At 39.0% G+C, this 17,582-nt stretch overlaps 1 protein-coding gene and 4 non-coding genes across 5 annotated transcripts; all 5 read left to right on the top strand.

Annotated features, from left to right (window-relative positions):
• Positions 1 to 364: 364 nt before the first annotated feature.
• Positions 365 to 17,179, top strand: NOP58 (NOP58 ribonucleoprotein). The gene is made up of 15 exons (XM_063428697.1): positions 365 to 510; positions 5,507 to 5,583; positions 7,223 to 7,275; positions 7,915 to 8,039; positions 9,776 to 9,912; positions 10,482 to 10,546; positions 10,966 to 11,100; positions 12,301 to 12,446; positions 12,930 to 13,056; positions 13,306 to 13,469; positions 13,865 to 13,999; positions 14,187 to 14,248; positions 14,579 to 14,736; positions 15,699 to 15,826; positions 16,781 to 17,179. Exons 1-15 carry the CDS (start codon positions 466 to 468, stop codon positions 16,841 to 16,843), a joined length of 1,620 nt encoding a protein of 539 aa, XP_063284767.1. The 5' UTR covers positions 365 to 465; the 3' UTR covers positions 16,844 to 17,179.
• Positions 5,734 to 5,822, top strand: LOC134572137 (small nucleolar RNA SNORD70). The gene has a single exon (XR_010085248.1). It is a non-coding gene; the product is annotated as a small nucleolar RNA SNORD70 (small nucleolar RNA).
• LOC134572138 (small nucleolar RNA SNORD70) lies at positions 7,434 to 7,523 on the top strand. Its single transcript, XR_010085249.1, has one exon. It is a non-coding gene; the product is annotated as a small nucleolar RNA SNORD70 (small nucleolar RNA).
• LOC134572150 (small nucleolar RNA SNORD11B) lies at positions 11,916 to 11,998 on the top strand. Its single transcript, XR_010085260.1, has one exon. It is a non-coding gene; the product is annotated as a small nucleolar RNA SNORD11B (small nucleolar RNA).
• LOC134572149 (small nucleolar RNA SNORD11B) lies at positions 13,145 to 13,226 on the top strand. Its single transcript, XR_010085259.1, has one exon. It is a non-coding gene; the product is annotated as a small nucleolar RNA SNORD11B (small nucleolar RNA).
• Positions 17,180 to 17,582: the final 403 nt, after the last annotated feature.

Genomic DNA, 17,582 nt, shown 5'->3' with positions numbered 1-17,582 from the left:
AAATGCAAAAAAATGGTACCGCTTTTGGTACAAAATTCCTGACATAATCATACCGCCAGGGAGGTTAAGGATTCATGTTTGCCACCTCATAAGATATGTATATATAAATAGATCATTTTATTGGGGTCCCTTTAAATGACCACTGAGAGCACCATAACAACTTCATTGGCATTCAGTTGTTATGGTGCCTGGAGTGTCCCTTTAAGGCTGGTCATTCACTATGGGACTTGTAGCTGAAGCCACAGCGCTCACTGTGTCCCCTCCCCCTGCCAGCACGCGCACAGCGCAGCACAGGAAGGAAGGGAGGGAGGATGGGAAGTCGCGCGGCGGGAGCGGAAGTGGCGTCACGGAACAGGGCGGGGTTAGGGCGGATCTCGCGGTTGCTGCTGGGAGCCGACTCACACGTGTCTGTGCAGCGCGGCTCGGTGCGTCCTCAATCGCCTCTCCCCGAATCCCGGCCCCGCCATGCTGGTGCTGTTTGAGACCGCGGCGGGTTACGCCATATTTAAGGTGAGTGAGTGTGAGCGGGCCGGGCTGTGTGACCCGGGAGGGAATAGTGAGGGAGGTGAGGAGGCGGCCACGTGGAGGGACCCTCACTGCTCACATGTGGCTACTGGGCCACCTCGGGCACCACTTGCAGAAACCGGCCATCACTCCGCGTGGGTCACTGAGGCAGCATCAGGGGCTTTCACTGAAACCGTGCCGCTTTCTGCACTCTAACAGTTATATTCTCATTATAGGCAGATATTCTCATTATAGGCAGATATTCTCATTATAGTGCTGCTTTAATCCGGCTCTGACCCTAAATATTATAGTGCGATGAATGTCTGTCTGGACTCGTCTCACTTATATTCAGATGGACATAAAAGAGAAAAATCGGTGCATGTATGTAGAATTCATATGCTGCGGGAGGGCTTACATATTGCAGGGCAGTCCTTTTCATGTACTGCCCATCAGCCCGAATTAGGAATATATGTCTAAGAAAGAATGTAGGATCTTGGAACTTAGTTCAACGTTGGGGGCAATATGTCATTGGACACTGTAACATTATGAACATTATTAACTTTAGAGTGTCTCTCCCCTCCCCCCACCACTTGCAATACTGCTCCTCCCCCAACACGACCATTAAAGGGTACTTCATGCATGTGCACTTCCACTAATTCCTGGTAGAGGGCTAACAATTTGACTTGTTACATACCTGGGTCTCACTGTGCTCCTTTTCTACTCTGAAACAGGATTTACAACATCGACTGGTAGCCGAGGGGTTCAAACTCTGCATGTTCGATGTTTCATAGAGAAATTATGCACATACATATTCCATGCACCAAATTACTGAAGTGGCCATGGTGCTCGGTGTAACCCTGTAAAAAAAATTTATGTACCACAGCGCCTGGATAAAATCTTCATGGCAGTCCGTTTAACACATGATCATGTCCATGCAGATTTTTTTCATATGGAAACATTGTGGGCGGCCTTTGTTTCCCATAGAGAATCATTCAGTCTGATTCTTCTGTATGAGAAGCATTACCTTGTTCAGCTGAAGAACGCAGAAGACCTTTTGTTTTCAAATGTCTTAACCCCTTAAGGACTGGACTTTTTTTGCGATGTTGTACATTTGCGACCAGGCATCTTTTTGACACTTTTGTGGTGTTTGTGTTTAGCTGTAATTTTCCGCTCTCTCATTTACTGTTCCCATACAAATTATATATTGTTTTTTTCAGGACAAAAGGGGCTTTCTTTACATACCATTATTTATATAATCTCATCTAATTTAATTTAAAAAAATGAAAAAATATGATGAAAAATTGAAAAAAATACACGTTTTTTGAATTTTATGTGAAAAATCTTTTACTCATCTACAAAAGCGAATGAAAAAAACTGCTAAATAGATTCAAAATGTTGTCCTGAGTTCAAAAATACCCAGTGTTTACATGCTTTTTGCTTTTTTTTTGCATGTTATAGGGCTATAAGTACAAGTAGGATATTGCGGTTTCAAAACATACATTTTTAAAATGTATCAATAGTGACATTGTAACACTGTTATCTGTCATAAATTGCTAAATAACACCCCACATGTACATATTTTTTTAAAAGTAGACAACCCAGGGTATTCAATATGGGGTATGTCCAGACTTTTTTAGTAGCCACTTAGTCGCAAACACTGGCCAAAGTTAGCGTTCATATTTGTTTGTGTGTAAAAAACTAAATTGAACGCTAATTTTGGCCAGTGTTTGTGACTAAGTGGTTACTAAAAACGACTGGACTTACCCCATTTGCAATACCTTGGGTTGTCTTCTTTTGCAAATGGTATGCCATCATGGGGGTAATTCTCATTCCTGGGCTACCATACGCTCTCAAAGGCAACGTAACCAACCTGGCCATTTTCAATGTAAAAATATTTGACCTATATATTTGACCCTGTAACTTTCAAAAAGGCTATAAAACCTGTACATGGGGGGTCCTGTTCTACTCAGGAGACTTTGCTGAACACAAATATTAGTGTTTCAAAACTGGAAAATGTATCACAACAATTATATCATCAGTAAAAGTGCTGTTTGTGTGTGAAAAATGCAAAAAAAGTCACTTTCACTGACAATATCATCGCTGTGATATGTTTTACTGTTTTGAATCACTAATATTTGTGTTCAGCGAAGTCTCCCGAGTAAAACAGTACCCCCCATGTACATGTTTTAGGGTGTCGTAGAACGTTACAGGGTAAAATACAGTGATAGCAAATTAAATTCTCTGGTCTTTCGGCCTGGGTTGGCAGGCAGGTCCCTTAAATTGCAATCAATAAAATAACTTAATTATGTAAAAATATTACCTAAATACGCACGTAGAATTTAAATATATATGCATATTTATATATTTGACGTCTACGTGTATATTTATATAATTATTTATGTAATTTTGTATATCGACATATGAATAGTTCGCATTCTTTTTATTTATTTAAATATACATAGATATATATACAATTTCATTATAAGTGTATTTTGATATAAATATATATATATTAATATCAAAATACAGTTAGAATAAAATTTCGTATAGATATATAATTTTTTTTCAATTTTTTATTATTATTTTTAATTTTTTTAATTTAATTTAAATTATTTATTATTCGTATTTTATAATAATATATATATACAATATATATAGTTATTATATATATTATATATATACGTGTGCAAATTAATTATAAGTGTATTTTTATATTAATATATGTACATATTAATATAAAAATACACTTAGCATGACATTATATATATGATATATAGACATATATTATATAGGTATAATATATGTCTATATATCATATATATATATACACATATATAATAATATTTTTTTTTTATTACCTTTCACTTTAATTTTTTTTATGATTTTACACTGGCAGGGAGACTGCCTGTCAGCACAGACAGTCCCCCTGCAGGCAGAGACTAGGACACCTATTGTGACCATGTGGTCGCCCTGTTGGGCGATCACATGGCCCCAGGGGTCCTAAACCGCCATGGGGAGACTGTCTGGGCTGCAGGCAGTCTCCCCACACCGGGAGCACCGCCGATCGCCGCCGGGGGAACGACGGCGATCGGGTAAGTACATTTTAAATTTAGGACGGTTCAGGACCGTCGTCGGTCGGCAACGCAAAAATGCCGATGACGGTCCTGAACCGTCCTGCGTCCTCAAGGGGTTAAATGAACACGTCAAGCACCATAACCACACCAGATCACTGGAGTACCCTGGTGCTGTCGCGGGTAAGAAGTCAAACAGATTTAGTTTGACAGCCTGTCTGGTGTCCTGCTAGGCAGCTTCTGCTTCTGGTCTCTAGAGAATCCAGTTAGCTCTGCAGAGCTAAGCCAAACACTGCTTATTGGCCAAAAGTAACCCTCATTGCCTGTAAAGGCACACACTGCAGTTTGAAACCCGAAATTTTGTGTAGCGGTGACTGCATGGCTAATGTCCAGACATCCCATTGTACAGCGCTACAGAATCTGATGGTGCTATATAAATAATAAAATAAAAATAATCTTGCGTTTGGTTACACCAGACGATCTAGTAGCTGCATCCTCACATAATATATATGCAGATCTAGACCCTTTATTAAAACAGCCATTTGCTTTCCTCTTCCCCTCTCGTTACTGTATTGCCGGTTGGGAAATCCTTTTTTTCTGCTCCTAGGAGAGCAGACTTGCAAGAGTTTTTTTTTTTTATTATTTATTTTTTTAACATAGGTGAATGTGTTAATGCAAAAGTCTGCATATAGAGTAAAATCCATGCAAGGAGTACATGAAATGCAGCATGTAGGTCTCCCAGCCTGACTGACAGATTAAAGGGACACTATATACACCCAGACCAGTACATCTCATCATCAATGTGCCATGTAAGAAAGAAAATACATTTTCTATTAAAAAAAAAAAAATATATATATATATATATATATATATATAATTATTTTATATATATATATTTTTTTTTTTTTACTCCCCGCAGGGAGTAGGTGGCCAATGGGGTACTTGCATTAGGAATACATTTGTTCTGATAATTCTTTAGTATTAATTTATTGAAAGATTGAGAGATCACAAGTAAATTCCTCTTCCTTAATGTAGGTGTGCGGGGATAAAAAGGATATACTTTTTTATCATTAGAAATTTAGATGTTTATGACATTGTGATTAGTTTAACCTCATAAGCATCAGATATTACACTTTGCCATAGTCGCAATACAAATCAATTAGTCTGGCAGTGTTTGTATTTGTCAGAGAATATGCCCCTAGTGGCAGTCTGACTGTAAGCCACTAGATGAGCTTTTTCTTGAAGGCCATTTCAGTGCTTCTTTATGAGAACCATAGGGTTGGATTCGCGTGCCAATTTCAGCACATGTACCGTAGGTCCCTAGTTAGTTTTTTTTTGTTTTTGTGTGTGTGTGAAAAGCATTGAACTTCACTGAAATCATCACAACTCATACATTTATTGGAAACAGTCTACTGCACCCAGACACCTTTTTATTGAGATGAAATGTTATGCGTGACTTCAGTGGTCCTTTAAAGGGACATTCTATGCACCATAACCACTTTATCTCATTGAAGTGGAGTCCCATGGCACTGTTCAATAATTAAACATATTCAGATTATTTAAATTAACACTCCAATCTGCACTTTTTATAATTTAATTGGGAAACACTCCCATGCTATCAGTTAGTCTGGGAGGTTTGCAGTTTCCTTCCATTGGCTCCCTTGACCTAAAATTAATGCATGTATTCATTAGGGGTATATCTTCTAAACAGTGCCTTCAACCCCCCCTCCCTCCCAATTTGGGCAGGTAAGTGGTCCTTTAACATTGAACGAGGGTGACTTCAGTTCTGCAGTGATAACTGTGGCAATATAGAATTACGCTTTAGCCAGGAACTGGGCTGTTCTGGTGTTAAACTGTTCAAAGGTGAACCGCGGGGCAGCCCTAGGAACCATAACCACTGTATCAACATATACAATTCCTTCTTGCCACAGGTTCTAGATGAGAGTAAATTGCAAGAAGTTGACAGTATATGGAAGGAATTTGAAACGCCGGAGAAAGCAAATAAAATGTAAGTTTTTATTTTTATTTTTTTCATTATACTGCCCCAAAGCTTTCAGCCTATGATTTACCTCTGAAGTTGGAGTAATACAAACATTCTCATCCCCGTTTGCGCAGTCACAGAATTTGTGTCTGTTTGTAGTTTTGGGGAGCCCTGTTTGTGACTGTTGCCAATGATGGATCCATTGTTGAATTGATTACCTATGATTACGTTCAATATTTTGTCACTACCACTGAGGCAACAATAAATAAATGTCATGCAGTAAACAAAATGTGTGAATTGATTTTTCATTGTTTAGTCACTTTAAATTCCTGATAATTCACACTTAAGTGAATAATCTTGAATATGGTTTCAGTAATGTGGACTCTTGGTGCATTGGCTTTAAAGGACCACTCTAGGCACCAAGACAACTTCATTTCAATGAAGTTGTCTTGGTGCCAGGTACCTCTAGTTTTTTTTTGTTTTTTTTTAAATTCACTGCCGTTTCAGAGAAAAAGCAGTGTAATTTTTTTTCCCTAATCCCACCTACAGTGGCTGTCTCTGAGACCGCCACTAGATGGTGCTTCCTCAATCCTCACTGTTAAAATCACAGTGAGCTGACGTCAGACGTCCTCTTGGACGTCTAACGTCATTCCCTCTAATGCAGGCAGCTCAGATGTGAGCGCGCCTGCATTAGAGACTATGCTGAGATGTGAACGCGCCGAGCGCGTTCACATCTCAGTTTTATTCCTCGGAGGCCAGTGTGTGAGAGAGAATCTCTCACTGAAGACAGAGTGCCGAAAGAAGAATCTTCCCTAACGGAATCTGGCTGCACATTGACAGTAAGTACATTTTTCTAATGTTTTTATTTGCTTATTAATTAATGTAATGTTTTATTAATGTTTTTAATTTTAGTTAGTGATTTATATAAAGTTTAATTAATTAATATATATATGTTTTTTTTTTTATTTTTTTTGGAAAAAATGTTTTATTTAGATTGATTTACTTTTCCTGCTGGTTCCCTGGACTGGCGCTGGGTAGTGAGAGTTGGAGTGCCGGTGTTCTATCAGATTCAGAAGGTATCTGAGTCTGATAGAAGACCGGGGCTAGAGGAATGGGAGGTGGGCTAAGGGAGGACAGTGGGCGGTGAACTGAGATGTCACTCAGTTCGCCGCTCGTGAACGTGCACACTGCGCGCATGCGCGGTGTGCATACAATTTCTTCCCATTGAGATTCATTGTAGTCAATGAATCTCAATGAGAAGATTTTCATTGGATGAGCGCTGCGCTGAACGCGCATGCGCTTTCGCCCGCAATGATTTCCTATGAGAGGAAATTCATTGGCGGACGGCGGAGAAGAGAGTCAGCAGACCTGATGACCGCGCGGGAGGTGTAGACGATCGGTGACGTAGCGCTGCAAAGAAGGTAGGTAAATGGGTATTTAGAATAGTTTTTAAAAGTTAAAAGTGGGCTTCAGAGGGGCACAGAGTAGTCAGTTATAGAATAAGGCAGTTAAATCAGGTAGTTTATGGGGAACTAGAGTGGTCCTTTAAGGGTATGTTTGGGTTTTTTTTTTTTTTCTGTGCTTTTTTTAGTGTAGAATATTGATTTCAGTTGTGGAACAACTGTACAGAATGTGACCACATCATTGTTTGCTTTTTTCCCCCCAGAGTGAAATTAAAACACTTTGAGAAGTTCCAGGACACCACAGAAGCTTTAGCAGGTAAATACGTCCTAGGTGAAATCCATAAAACATTCATGGAGAAAATTGTGAGCTAGAGGCAAAATGTTCCTTTTATTGTTTAATGTTATTTTGGAACATTAGACTTTTAATTACCCTCCATGCTTAATTTGCTGTGCAGCTGTCTTATATGTCAAATAGTGTATGTCGCCAATGATGGAAATTTGTTAAGATGAAATAAGATGATTTTTACATTAACATTTCGTCACTACCGCTGAGGCGACTTGTCTGTCTGGCTCCTTTACAAAATGTGATTGAAATGTTTGTGTTTGCAGTCTGCTATAGGGAATGAGTTTACTGTGCTTTTTCTCTCCCTCCAATCCTGATATCAGCAGATGGTTGTGAATTGTGGTATACCAGGGCTGTAGAATAAAACAAAAAACATTCTACCTGTCCAAGGGCTATTTGCTGAATTCAGAATTTTCACAAAATAATTCTTAAAGGAGAAATGGGGGCAAAAATCGCTAATGTGGAAAAATTCTCTCTCTGCTACAGTCACAATGTGGCTATTTTCACATCGCTTTTGCCATTTGTATTTATTTAGCAAACTTTGAGTCTTGGGAATTAACCTAAGGCAGAACAAAGTTGTACTAGACAACTTACAACCATTTTTATTTTCAGCATCCACCGCATTGATTGAAGGGAAGCTGAGCAAGAACTTGAAGAAAGTCCTGAAAAAACTCGCAGCCAAAGATGCCCACGAGCAACTGGCGATTGCGGATGCCAAGCTTGGTGGGGTTATCAAGGTACAATGTAACAAATGTTACCCAGCTATTTTAACAGCTAGATGGCGCCATTTGTAATCCCAAGGTTTAAGGGACATTCCAGTTTTAAGGGAAGAATCTTGTGCTAGACCATTTTAAAATGTCTGTCGTACTTTAGAAAAACAAATTGTATTGTGAATGCGTGATATCGTGACATTGACAGAGTAGTCGGGCATATTGCAATGACAGTGCCAAAGTGCAGCAGTAAAAATTGCATACACAGTTTTTGTATTCCTAGTATAACATAAAGAATACTAAATAAATACTCGTTCAGTCCAGCAGTATCATGCATAGGGAACGAGTATTTCAGAGGATCCACGCTTCTGGCGCTGAAGGATTGAGAGCTTTGTGTATGGCCACTTCAGATATAATGTATGAGAACAACTTTTCAGAATTAGAATATAGTGCATTAAAAATCCTTCTTGCATTCTATAGGCCGATGTATTGATTGGTGCTGCTGTTGGTGGCATACAGGTCTATGCTGAGGAATGAGTGATGGGAGAGCAGGAGGAACCTCCTCTAGTTGATTCTTCTCTCATTTCAGTCGGTTTCCCCAGGAAGCATGCTTGGGACATATAGTTCCGGGCAGGCAAGTGGCAAGGCTGCTACAGGGAGCATGTGGTCATGCGCTCCTAGCGACAGTCTGTTTTATTGTAAAGTCCCACTTACTTTGTAGCATGGACCAAACTGCTGTCCCTTCCCTCTGCCCAGCCTCGGACTCCACTTCATACCTGAGGCTTTGTGGAGGGGGTGGGACATATTGCATGTCTGTTCCCTGACTGGCTGGAGACTGGGAGTTGCCCAGTAGGAGGAGTAAATTGGAGGCTGGGACCAGATACTCTTAATTGGTGAGAGGTAGGGACACTAATTGGTGAGTGAGGGCGAAGACAATAATGGTAGGGGCCCTAATGAACACCTCGCTAATGGGATGAGTTTGATTAGGGGACATTAATAGAGGTGGGGCAGGGGCAATAGTGGGATAGGGTACATGCACTATTGGGGATTTGGATGCAGAGACAAGCTGGGTCAAATCACACACATTGTCTGCAGGCATACTCTCACTTTGGGGGAGGGGGCAGAAGGTGAAACAGATGAGGGGTATACACTAAACTCTGAATTGTTAAAAAAAAATTTAAATAAACGGAGGCAAAAACTGTGACTTGCTGTATTGAGCAAGTAGATTGCCATGGTGGACATGTAGATGTGGCTGCTGATTTAGTCGCCTTTTCCCTTAAATTGAGCAAATAGACCTATTTTCTCAGTTTTGGCAAGTATAAGTGAGTTACAGTAGAGGGCTATTCCCCAATAATGGGGCATAAGTCTCCGGGGACTGTGCCTTAGTGTTGTTTTCCTTTATCTAATTATTTCAGTGGTAAGGCTAATAGCTCATGAAGCAATTGGATATATCATTTTTCAGATATATAATCCTGTTGCTTTTGAAGCGGTACTTTAAGATAGACCTTTCATGACAAGCTCACATTGATGCGAGTAATTTGATGTTTTGGTTTTAGCAGAGCTGGCTATAGTCTTAGATGGCCTGGGTACACATTGCACTTCTTTGCACACTTTACTGTTGTACTTATTGGGATAGATTTGTCATTTCATAGTTTTCTCTAACATAGGATCTTGCGTACTGTTCTTTTTATTAAAATGGCTGCCGCTGTAAAATGTTATGTAAGTATAGTGAACTGGACGTTCTTTCTTTGTCGTTCCTATAGGAAAAAGCCAACCTCAGCTGTGTTCACAGCGCCATGGTCACCGAACTGATGAGAGGCATCCGTAATCAGATAGATGGACTGATCACAGGACTTTCGTCTCGTGAGATGGCTGCCATGTCACTGGGTTTGGCTCACAGGTGAGTAATACCTTATTTGTTGTTCGTTAGAGTAGTGTTTGTCCTGTGGAATAGCTTTTAAATTGGCTCAATTAGTTTAGACTTTTAGGACTCCTATGGCATAAGCTGCATTGTAATCAGGAATTTTGTGTTAACTTTTCTCGAGTACCACAGTCACACAGGATACTTGGAGGATAATGGAGTGTATAACCTGCATCAGATAATTGAGAGCATCTCAGAATAAAAGGGCATAGTAAACTATCGTAAATTGTACATCCGTTTACTTGGGATTTTTGAACCCTGCTTAGCGTTGGGATTTTTTGATTTTGCTGCCGTTGATGGATCTTTGTAAACTTTAATTCATTCGACATGGCATCAATGCAGCTGACATACCATAACTTTTTAATTGAATTTGCCGGTGAAATACATTTACGGTCCCAGGGATTTAAGTGGTTCGTGCCTACTGGACCTCCTTTTTAGGTTAGATTTAGATCTAAACTTTTGATTGTATAACTGAATTGTACCTGAGTGTAAATTTGCCTTGTGCCAAACCCAATAAACATGAATGTGTGATATATTCTTTATTTCAGTCTGTCTCGATACAAGCTGAAGTTCAGTCCTGATAAGGTGGACACAATGATAGTTCAAGCGATATGTAAGTATAAGAGATTATCTTTTTCTTTGTGAGTGCGATCAGGGGCATCATTACCAATTTCTAATCTACCAAAGCATGGTGGTAATACACTGTGGGGCAGGCTACTTTTTAATTCTCATTGAAGTGGAACTAGCCTGTCTGCAATCAATCGTTGAGTTAATCCTTGGATATATTGTGTAGATGCCTTGTTCTGTTTCTAACTGCCTATCTGTGTAACGCCATCCTACTTGCAGGATATTGCCAATCTATAGTGTCACTCCCACCTCAAAATCCAATAATGGGTCCAATTCCTGATAGAAATGTTAGTTATAGGTTGAAAATATTTTCATGTTGGTGTTTTTGCAGAAAACTTGTCAAAATACAATCTGCATCTGTAGTTTTTATAAGTTTTGAATTTTTATTAATTTTTTTACTTCAAGCTCTTTTGGACGATCTGGATAAGGAGCTGAACAACTACGTGATGCGGTGCAGAGAGTGGTACGGATGGCATTTTCCTGAACTGGGCAAGATCATCACAGATAACTTGGCCTTTTGCAAGTGTGTTCGTGCAGTTGGTAAGTTAGTGTCCTCCTTAATATTTGTTCAGCATATAAAATTTGAATTCGACATATTCTGATTCTGTACATTTGCTCTGTTATGAGTTTTCAAATTCCTTTTTGTTCCTTTATCAGTGTCTCACCAGAAGGCACAAATTTCTTAAAAACATCTCACTAATCCTGCAAAGCTGAAATCTGTTAATGTGTGCGTTTTGAATGCTACACATAGAACCATCGTTAACTAACCTGTAACACTTCCGAAAATGAGCATTTTTCTGACCATAAAGTTTTTCCTGGGCCAAAATAAATCACTGTTTAGTAGATCAATCCCGAATGAATACATACGTAAGCTTTTTGTGCATGCATTCATTGGTGGGTACACGCTAAAAGGGCTTGCAGTGGCTGCAGTTTTTAGAGCCCCCCCAGAAGAGACTATAGGTCATTGAGAAGCCTCTAAATTTGAGCCCTTGGGCATGCGTGTACGGTTTGGAGGCGCTGGATGACCTAATCTCAGGTCTGTGGGTGAGGAGGCTGGTGTGCTCAGAAGGAAGCTGCAAACCTCTCCGGTTCTTTGACGGCCAGGGAGTGTTCTGTGGTTTTAATTATAAGTGCCAATTTATCATAGAAATCTGCACTTTTATGAACTAGATTTAAAGTAAGATACTCCTCACCCATACAGCACTTCCCCTTAATCTGTCTTTGTCCTTATGGGAGAGTGTCACAACTAAGCATTACACAGGCTGAGTGGTATATTGATGACCATCTTTGGTTGTGTTCTGCAGCTGTTGGTCGCTTATGTGATGTTTATAGCTCTTCTAGTGGCGGACTCCAAATCTGGTCAGTGATGATGATTTATATGTAATTGCCTGATACATCCATGAGGGCAATTCTAGTCACTACCTCATCTGAGACCTGTTTGAAAGTTTGCATACATTTTATTGCTTTATACTATTCTTCAAGATCCCTTGATATTTTGTTTTAACTGTAGTTAATAGGGCTCACAATAGCAGTCTCTTAACTTGTAAGATTTAGCCCTTTTTTTTGTCTGTGCTAGAGATCAAGACTCTTCACTTTTTGTGTGCAACCTGGAGCGTATTCCTGCTTGAAATAAATCAGTTGATTCTTTCTTGCACATCAGTGGCTACAACACAGGTTAAAATGTAATATGTATTGAAAAGCTCAACAACTCTTAAAACTACTTCTCCCGTGCTCTTTTAGGGGACAGAGTCAACTTTTCGAGTTTCGACCTGAGTGATTTTCTCCCAGAAGAGGTGGAAGCAGAGGTGAAGGCAGCTGCAGAGATCTCCATGGGAACAGAAGTGTCAGAAGAAGACATAACCAACATCTTGCACTTGTGTGACCAGGTAAGTCAATGGGCAGAGTGTATACACTTTTTAGTACATTGGGAGCAATATATACAACAATTTTATAATTCTACAGAATACAGCTGTTATGGTGTCCGGTCAAATGTGAAGTTCTTTGCTGGACATTAAATGGACACTCCAGTCCCTTTAAAGCACTTCAGCTTGTTGAGGTGCTTTATGTATTAATTGCATGTCCCTGCTAACAAGGTGTTTCAAATACCTTACTTTCAATTACATTAGGCCTGGCGCATGTTTGTGGGGGGGTTACTCAGTGAAGGGGTTACGACTGTCAGAATGTTTTGTTTTGTTCCATGTATTATGTCTGGTTGTGTTTCTTCGAGAGTAAACTTCTTCACTGACTGAAATTAAAAGTGGAGTTGTCATCATTCTGTAAAAGACGACAAAGCATCTAGCATGGATTTTATAATAATCAGCTTTTAAGTTGGCCTGGCCGCTTACATTGTTCCAAATATTCCCTTCTAGGTGATAGAGATCACAGAGTACAGGTCGCAGCTGTATGACTATCTAAAGAACAGAATGATGGCCATTGCACCCAACCTCACACTGCTAGTTGGAGAACTAGTTGGCGCCAGGCTCATTTCCCACGCTGGTAAGGCTCCGGCTACCCAAAGCTTTCTGTAATTGGATAAAACGTAGGTTTCTGATTACTTGCAGCTTCTGATGCAGTCTGTTTATTATGTAATCAATGATGATGATTCTGTATAATTGCCTGATAAAAATATGAGGGCAATTCTAGTCACTACCTCATCTGAGATAACATTCACTTCTTTTAATACACGTCATGTTTTCAATGTATTCCGGCAATGTTATTGACCCATTTTAATTTTGTTTCTACCAGGCTCACTGTTGAATTTGGCTAAGCATCCTGCGTCAACTGTGCAGATCTTGGGTGCAGAAAAGGCGCTATTCAGAGCTCTGAAGACTAAACGAGACACTCCCAAATATGGTCTAATCTATCATGCTTCGCTGGTTGGCCAGACTACCCCTAAAAACAAGGGCAAGGTGTGTGTCATGTCAGTGTAATCCCCATAGGCAGTGTGGTCAGTGTGTAATTTACCTTCTCTGGAAGCAATCTCTAATCTCTGTGGTCTCTTCCTTTCTGTTAAATGGAGAAAGGGAAACACATGTCCCACAGTTCTTGATACTTCTTAACAGGATATTCTTATCTGTTTCTCATCAATATAATTAATGCTTTAATTACAATTTCTGACCACTTTTTTGTTTAATCAAAAACTCCTTTAATATTTAGGCACTGTTCAATAAAAAAAAAATAGATTAAAAAAAAAAAAAAAATTCTAGAAGAAAACAAAATGCTAATCATCATTCTGACGTCCTCTTCAGTCATGCTACACTGTTCATTGTTTGATTCTCAAAGCTTCTCTCTGTTTTCCTTACAGATCTCCCGTATGTTGGCTGCCAAGGCATCTCTTGCCATTCGATACGACGCTCTTGGAGAGGACACAAATGTAGACTTGGGTGTAGAGACCAGAGCGAAGCTAGAATTGCGTCTCCGACAACTGGAAGAAAGAGGAGTAAGTACATTTAGCAGCTTCAAGCCTTGTCTAAGCTACTGGTCAATGAAGAGAACTTGATTTGATTGCCTGATAACTCCATGAGGGCAATTTCAGTCACTACCTCGTCTGAGGCCAAAATTACTGATATCTGTCAATGCAACGTTGGGTGGCACACTCATTGACTAACATTCTTTTAATTTCTCAGCTCAAACGAATCAGTGGCACCGGAAAAGCACTTGCCAGAGCCGACAAGTACCAGCATAAGAGGTAGTCATTTGTGTTCAGTATGTACTCTTCTTTATAGAAAAAAGCCAATAGTAAGCCATCTGCTGTATTTTTGTTTAAAGGGAAAACCCTTTTAAATTCTTTTTTTTCCCATTTTCTGTGTATCTAATTTATATACTTTGAAATTATGGCTGGTTTCAATATCAAGCTTTTTATTGATTTTTAAACTATTCAATGTATCTGTCATCTGCTACTTTTAAGGCAGTTGTTTACTTTTTTGTTTTGTTCCCCTCCTTTCAAATCCTAATTTGTGCTGAATACCCCAGTGGGACAGATCATGCCCTAACCTAGTTTTTGTTTCTCTCTTTGCAGTGAAGTTAGAACCTATGATCCATCTGGTGACTCGACATTGCCCGCTGTCCCAAAGAAACGCAAGTTTGAAGAGGTGGAACAGGAGGAAGAGCCACCAACTGAGATCAAAGTAAAAAAGGCAAAAAAGCCCAAAGTGGAAGTAGTGGAAGAAGTTGAAGGTTTGTGTTTTGTTTTCTGTTTGGTTAACGATGGCTCTGACACTGCTTATGGTCATTTTGTCACTACTTTATTAGATCGGTGTGTCATGTTTTAGGTTCTCCAGGTAGTATTGAGTTTGAATACACCTGACCTGTATATAGTCTCTTTGACTGACCTCTATATTTCTTCCCTGGACCACTGAGCTGCTCTCCCATCACTGTTGGATTCTAGTATACATTAAAGCAAAACTGTCATTTCTCTGCAAGTGACCGTTCCAATTCATTAACTTCATAAACATAGTTGAGACGTGAGTCAATAAAACCTTAGTGTTCAGAGAATTGCCATTGCCCTGTGATGTTCCAGTTGTGCTTTGGCATTTCAATTCTATATTATTTTACACATATTAGGCATGCATTGTTTAGTCCTGTAAGCATACATGGTATTGTGTGTAGTAAAGGACTTCATCTCCATTATGTGGTCTTGGTGCAGTGCTTCTGTCATTTTAACCTTGCAATGTAAAACATTGCAGTTTTGTAGAAATTGCAATGTTTACCTTGCATCTAAACGCACGCCTAGTGGCGGTCTTTCTGATACCTACTAGAGGCCTTTCGTTGCAATGACCAAGTAAAACGCTTTCTAGGGAAGCATTGGATGCACTCCCTACACTCGCCGTGCATATACATTAGGTCTCCAAAATGTTCCTTAATAAAATTAGGCATTCATTGTACATAAAAATGTGGAAGAAACATTTGTCAGATTAAAAAAGTAGTTAATTGGCCTATCTTATCTCAAACCTATTTTTAAATTGGCTGTCGGTTTGTGCAAATAAAATCTGACATGATCATTCTACTTTACATAGATTTTCTGTTTACCTTTAGTAAAATATGCTACTCTGAGGTTTACAATATCTGCTTTAGAAGCACTAGACAGTGTTTTTGTTTCTGAGGGGCTTTTTTAAATTTATCATCTCACCTGTTTACAGAAGAAACGGTGGAAGAGGCACCAAAGAAGAAGAAGAAGAAAAAGAAGATTAAAACTGAGGAGGAAGAAGAAGCTGTAGTGGAGGTGATGGAAGAAGAGGAAGAGCCTACAACCAGCACAGCTGCAGAGGTAATATCATGAGTCTACGATAGGATTACATTCTATATGACACTGTGTTCAAGACAGAAAACCTACCTAATAAGATGCCTGAAAGCAACACTCCAGCATGCACTAATAATTTAAGATATATATTTTAGAAATGTGGCTGACGGTTATCTTAGGTGTTCTGCCCTTAACGTGCACCCGTCATGATATAAAACTGCATTTTAGGTTCAGGAGGGGACCACAATATTGCATCTGTACATTGTGCAAGCTGTATTTCTAGTGAATGTATACATTATCTGCAAAAAACCTTCTTGTTACTCTGCTTAACAGTTAGTCTATACAGAGAGTAGAGCAGGCACTTCTGCTGACATTGCAACTACAGCTCATCCTCAATAGCTGCTGTGATTACTTTTAGCAAGAGGATGTGTGCACCAAGATAATAGCTGCTAAATGAAACGTATAACTTCTCACAATATATCCGATATTCGGTGCTTTAGGAACTGTAGTCCATAAACATGAAACTTGTCCTGATGGGTTCTCTTTTACTTTTTTGAAAAGCACGTACACAGTGGTTCTCTGGCTAAGATTATTCCATATATTTTTGCTGTTTGACCAGCTTCAGAAAATAAGTGCCCGTTGTGAAACTAAGAAAATATATCAATTTCTATCCGAAACCTATGAGGGGCAGTTGTATAGTTTTTACAATATAGAAGTTATTTCTGAGCCCGAACCTTCTTTCCAATAAACTCTTTCTAGGCAGCAGATTGTGAGATAAAATCGGACCCACATTACAGAGTTGAAAGGCTTCATATTTAGTGGAGTCTCTTTCTGCTTTGAGCAAAATTCGGCAATTTTTGCATTAACTATGTATAAATAGCATTAAGAAACCGAGGTCCCATTCAGTCGGCCTAAAATGTTCCTTTAAAAGCTGTTTGGTTATAATGTAATCCTAAAAAGCCCTTTGTTTCCCATCATCAGACTCCCAAAAAGAAAAAGAAGAAGAAGAAGAAGATTAAACAGGAGGAAGAGGAAGAGGATTAGAGGATGAAATGGCGATTATGAACTGTTTAAAAAGACTCAAATCTTGTTGTTTTTCTAAATCCACGTGCAGAAATACCCCCGGGTCATGAGTGGTGGCCCTGTTTAGGTTCCTTGAAAATGCGGCTTATAATCCAACATCCCTGGACCAGAATTTCACGATTTGCTACTTTACTTATTTAAGTGGCAAATCTTATAGCTGTTTTGATTTTCTCTTTGAGAAATGTATTGATTCGCTGTGTTTCTACACCAGAAGTGGACAAAGAAACTACATTTCTAAACCCCTATTTTTATTTCCTTAAATCAAGGTTTAATCTTTAATTTGTGTATAGACATTTGTAAACTTTTTTTTTTCCAAAATGTAAAAATATATACTTTTGTTAAAGTAACAAATGAGTATGCTGATCTTACTTTCTGCTGAAAAACTTTTAAGAGTCAGTAAAAACATAGTTTTATTAACCCTTAAGGAAGTACCTTTTTATACCGTACAATATAACTTTCTATGTATTTTTCAGCTGTACCTTTCATTTTGTACAAACACAAGATCGGTCAGACTTTTTTCTTCAAAGACGAGGACCCTCTGTAATTCAAAATAATTTGATCAAATATGGACTCATTTAGATTCTTAGTTTTGTGTGTTAAAACCTCAATTTTCAAGTTCTGAGAGCGAAAAACACTCAAAATGTTATATTTTTATATAATTGATTTATTGGGTTATCTTGCAAATTACAAGTTTATGGAA

This window comes from Pelobates fuscus, chromosome 8 (assembly GCF_036172605.1).
Source record: "Pelobates fuscus isolate aPelFus1 chromosome 8, aPelFus1.pri, whole genome shotgun sequence".
In the NCBI taxonomy this organism is placed as follows: Eukaryota; Metazoa; Chordata; class Amphibia; order Anura; family Pelobatidae; genus Pelobates; species Pelobates fuscus.
Note: the sequence above shows the minus strand (reverse complement) of the source record. Positions and strands in the feature narration are given on the sequence as shown.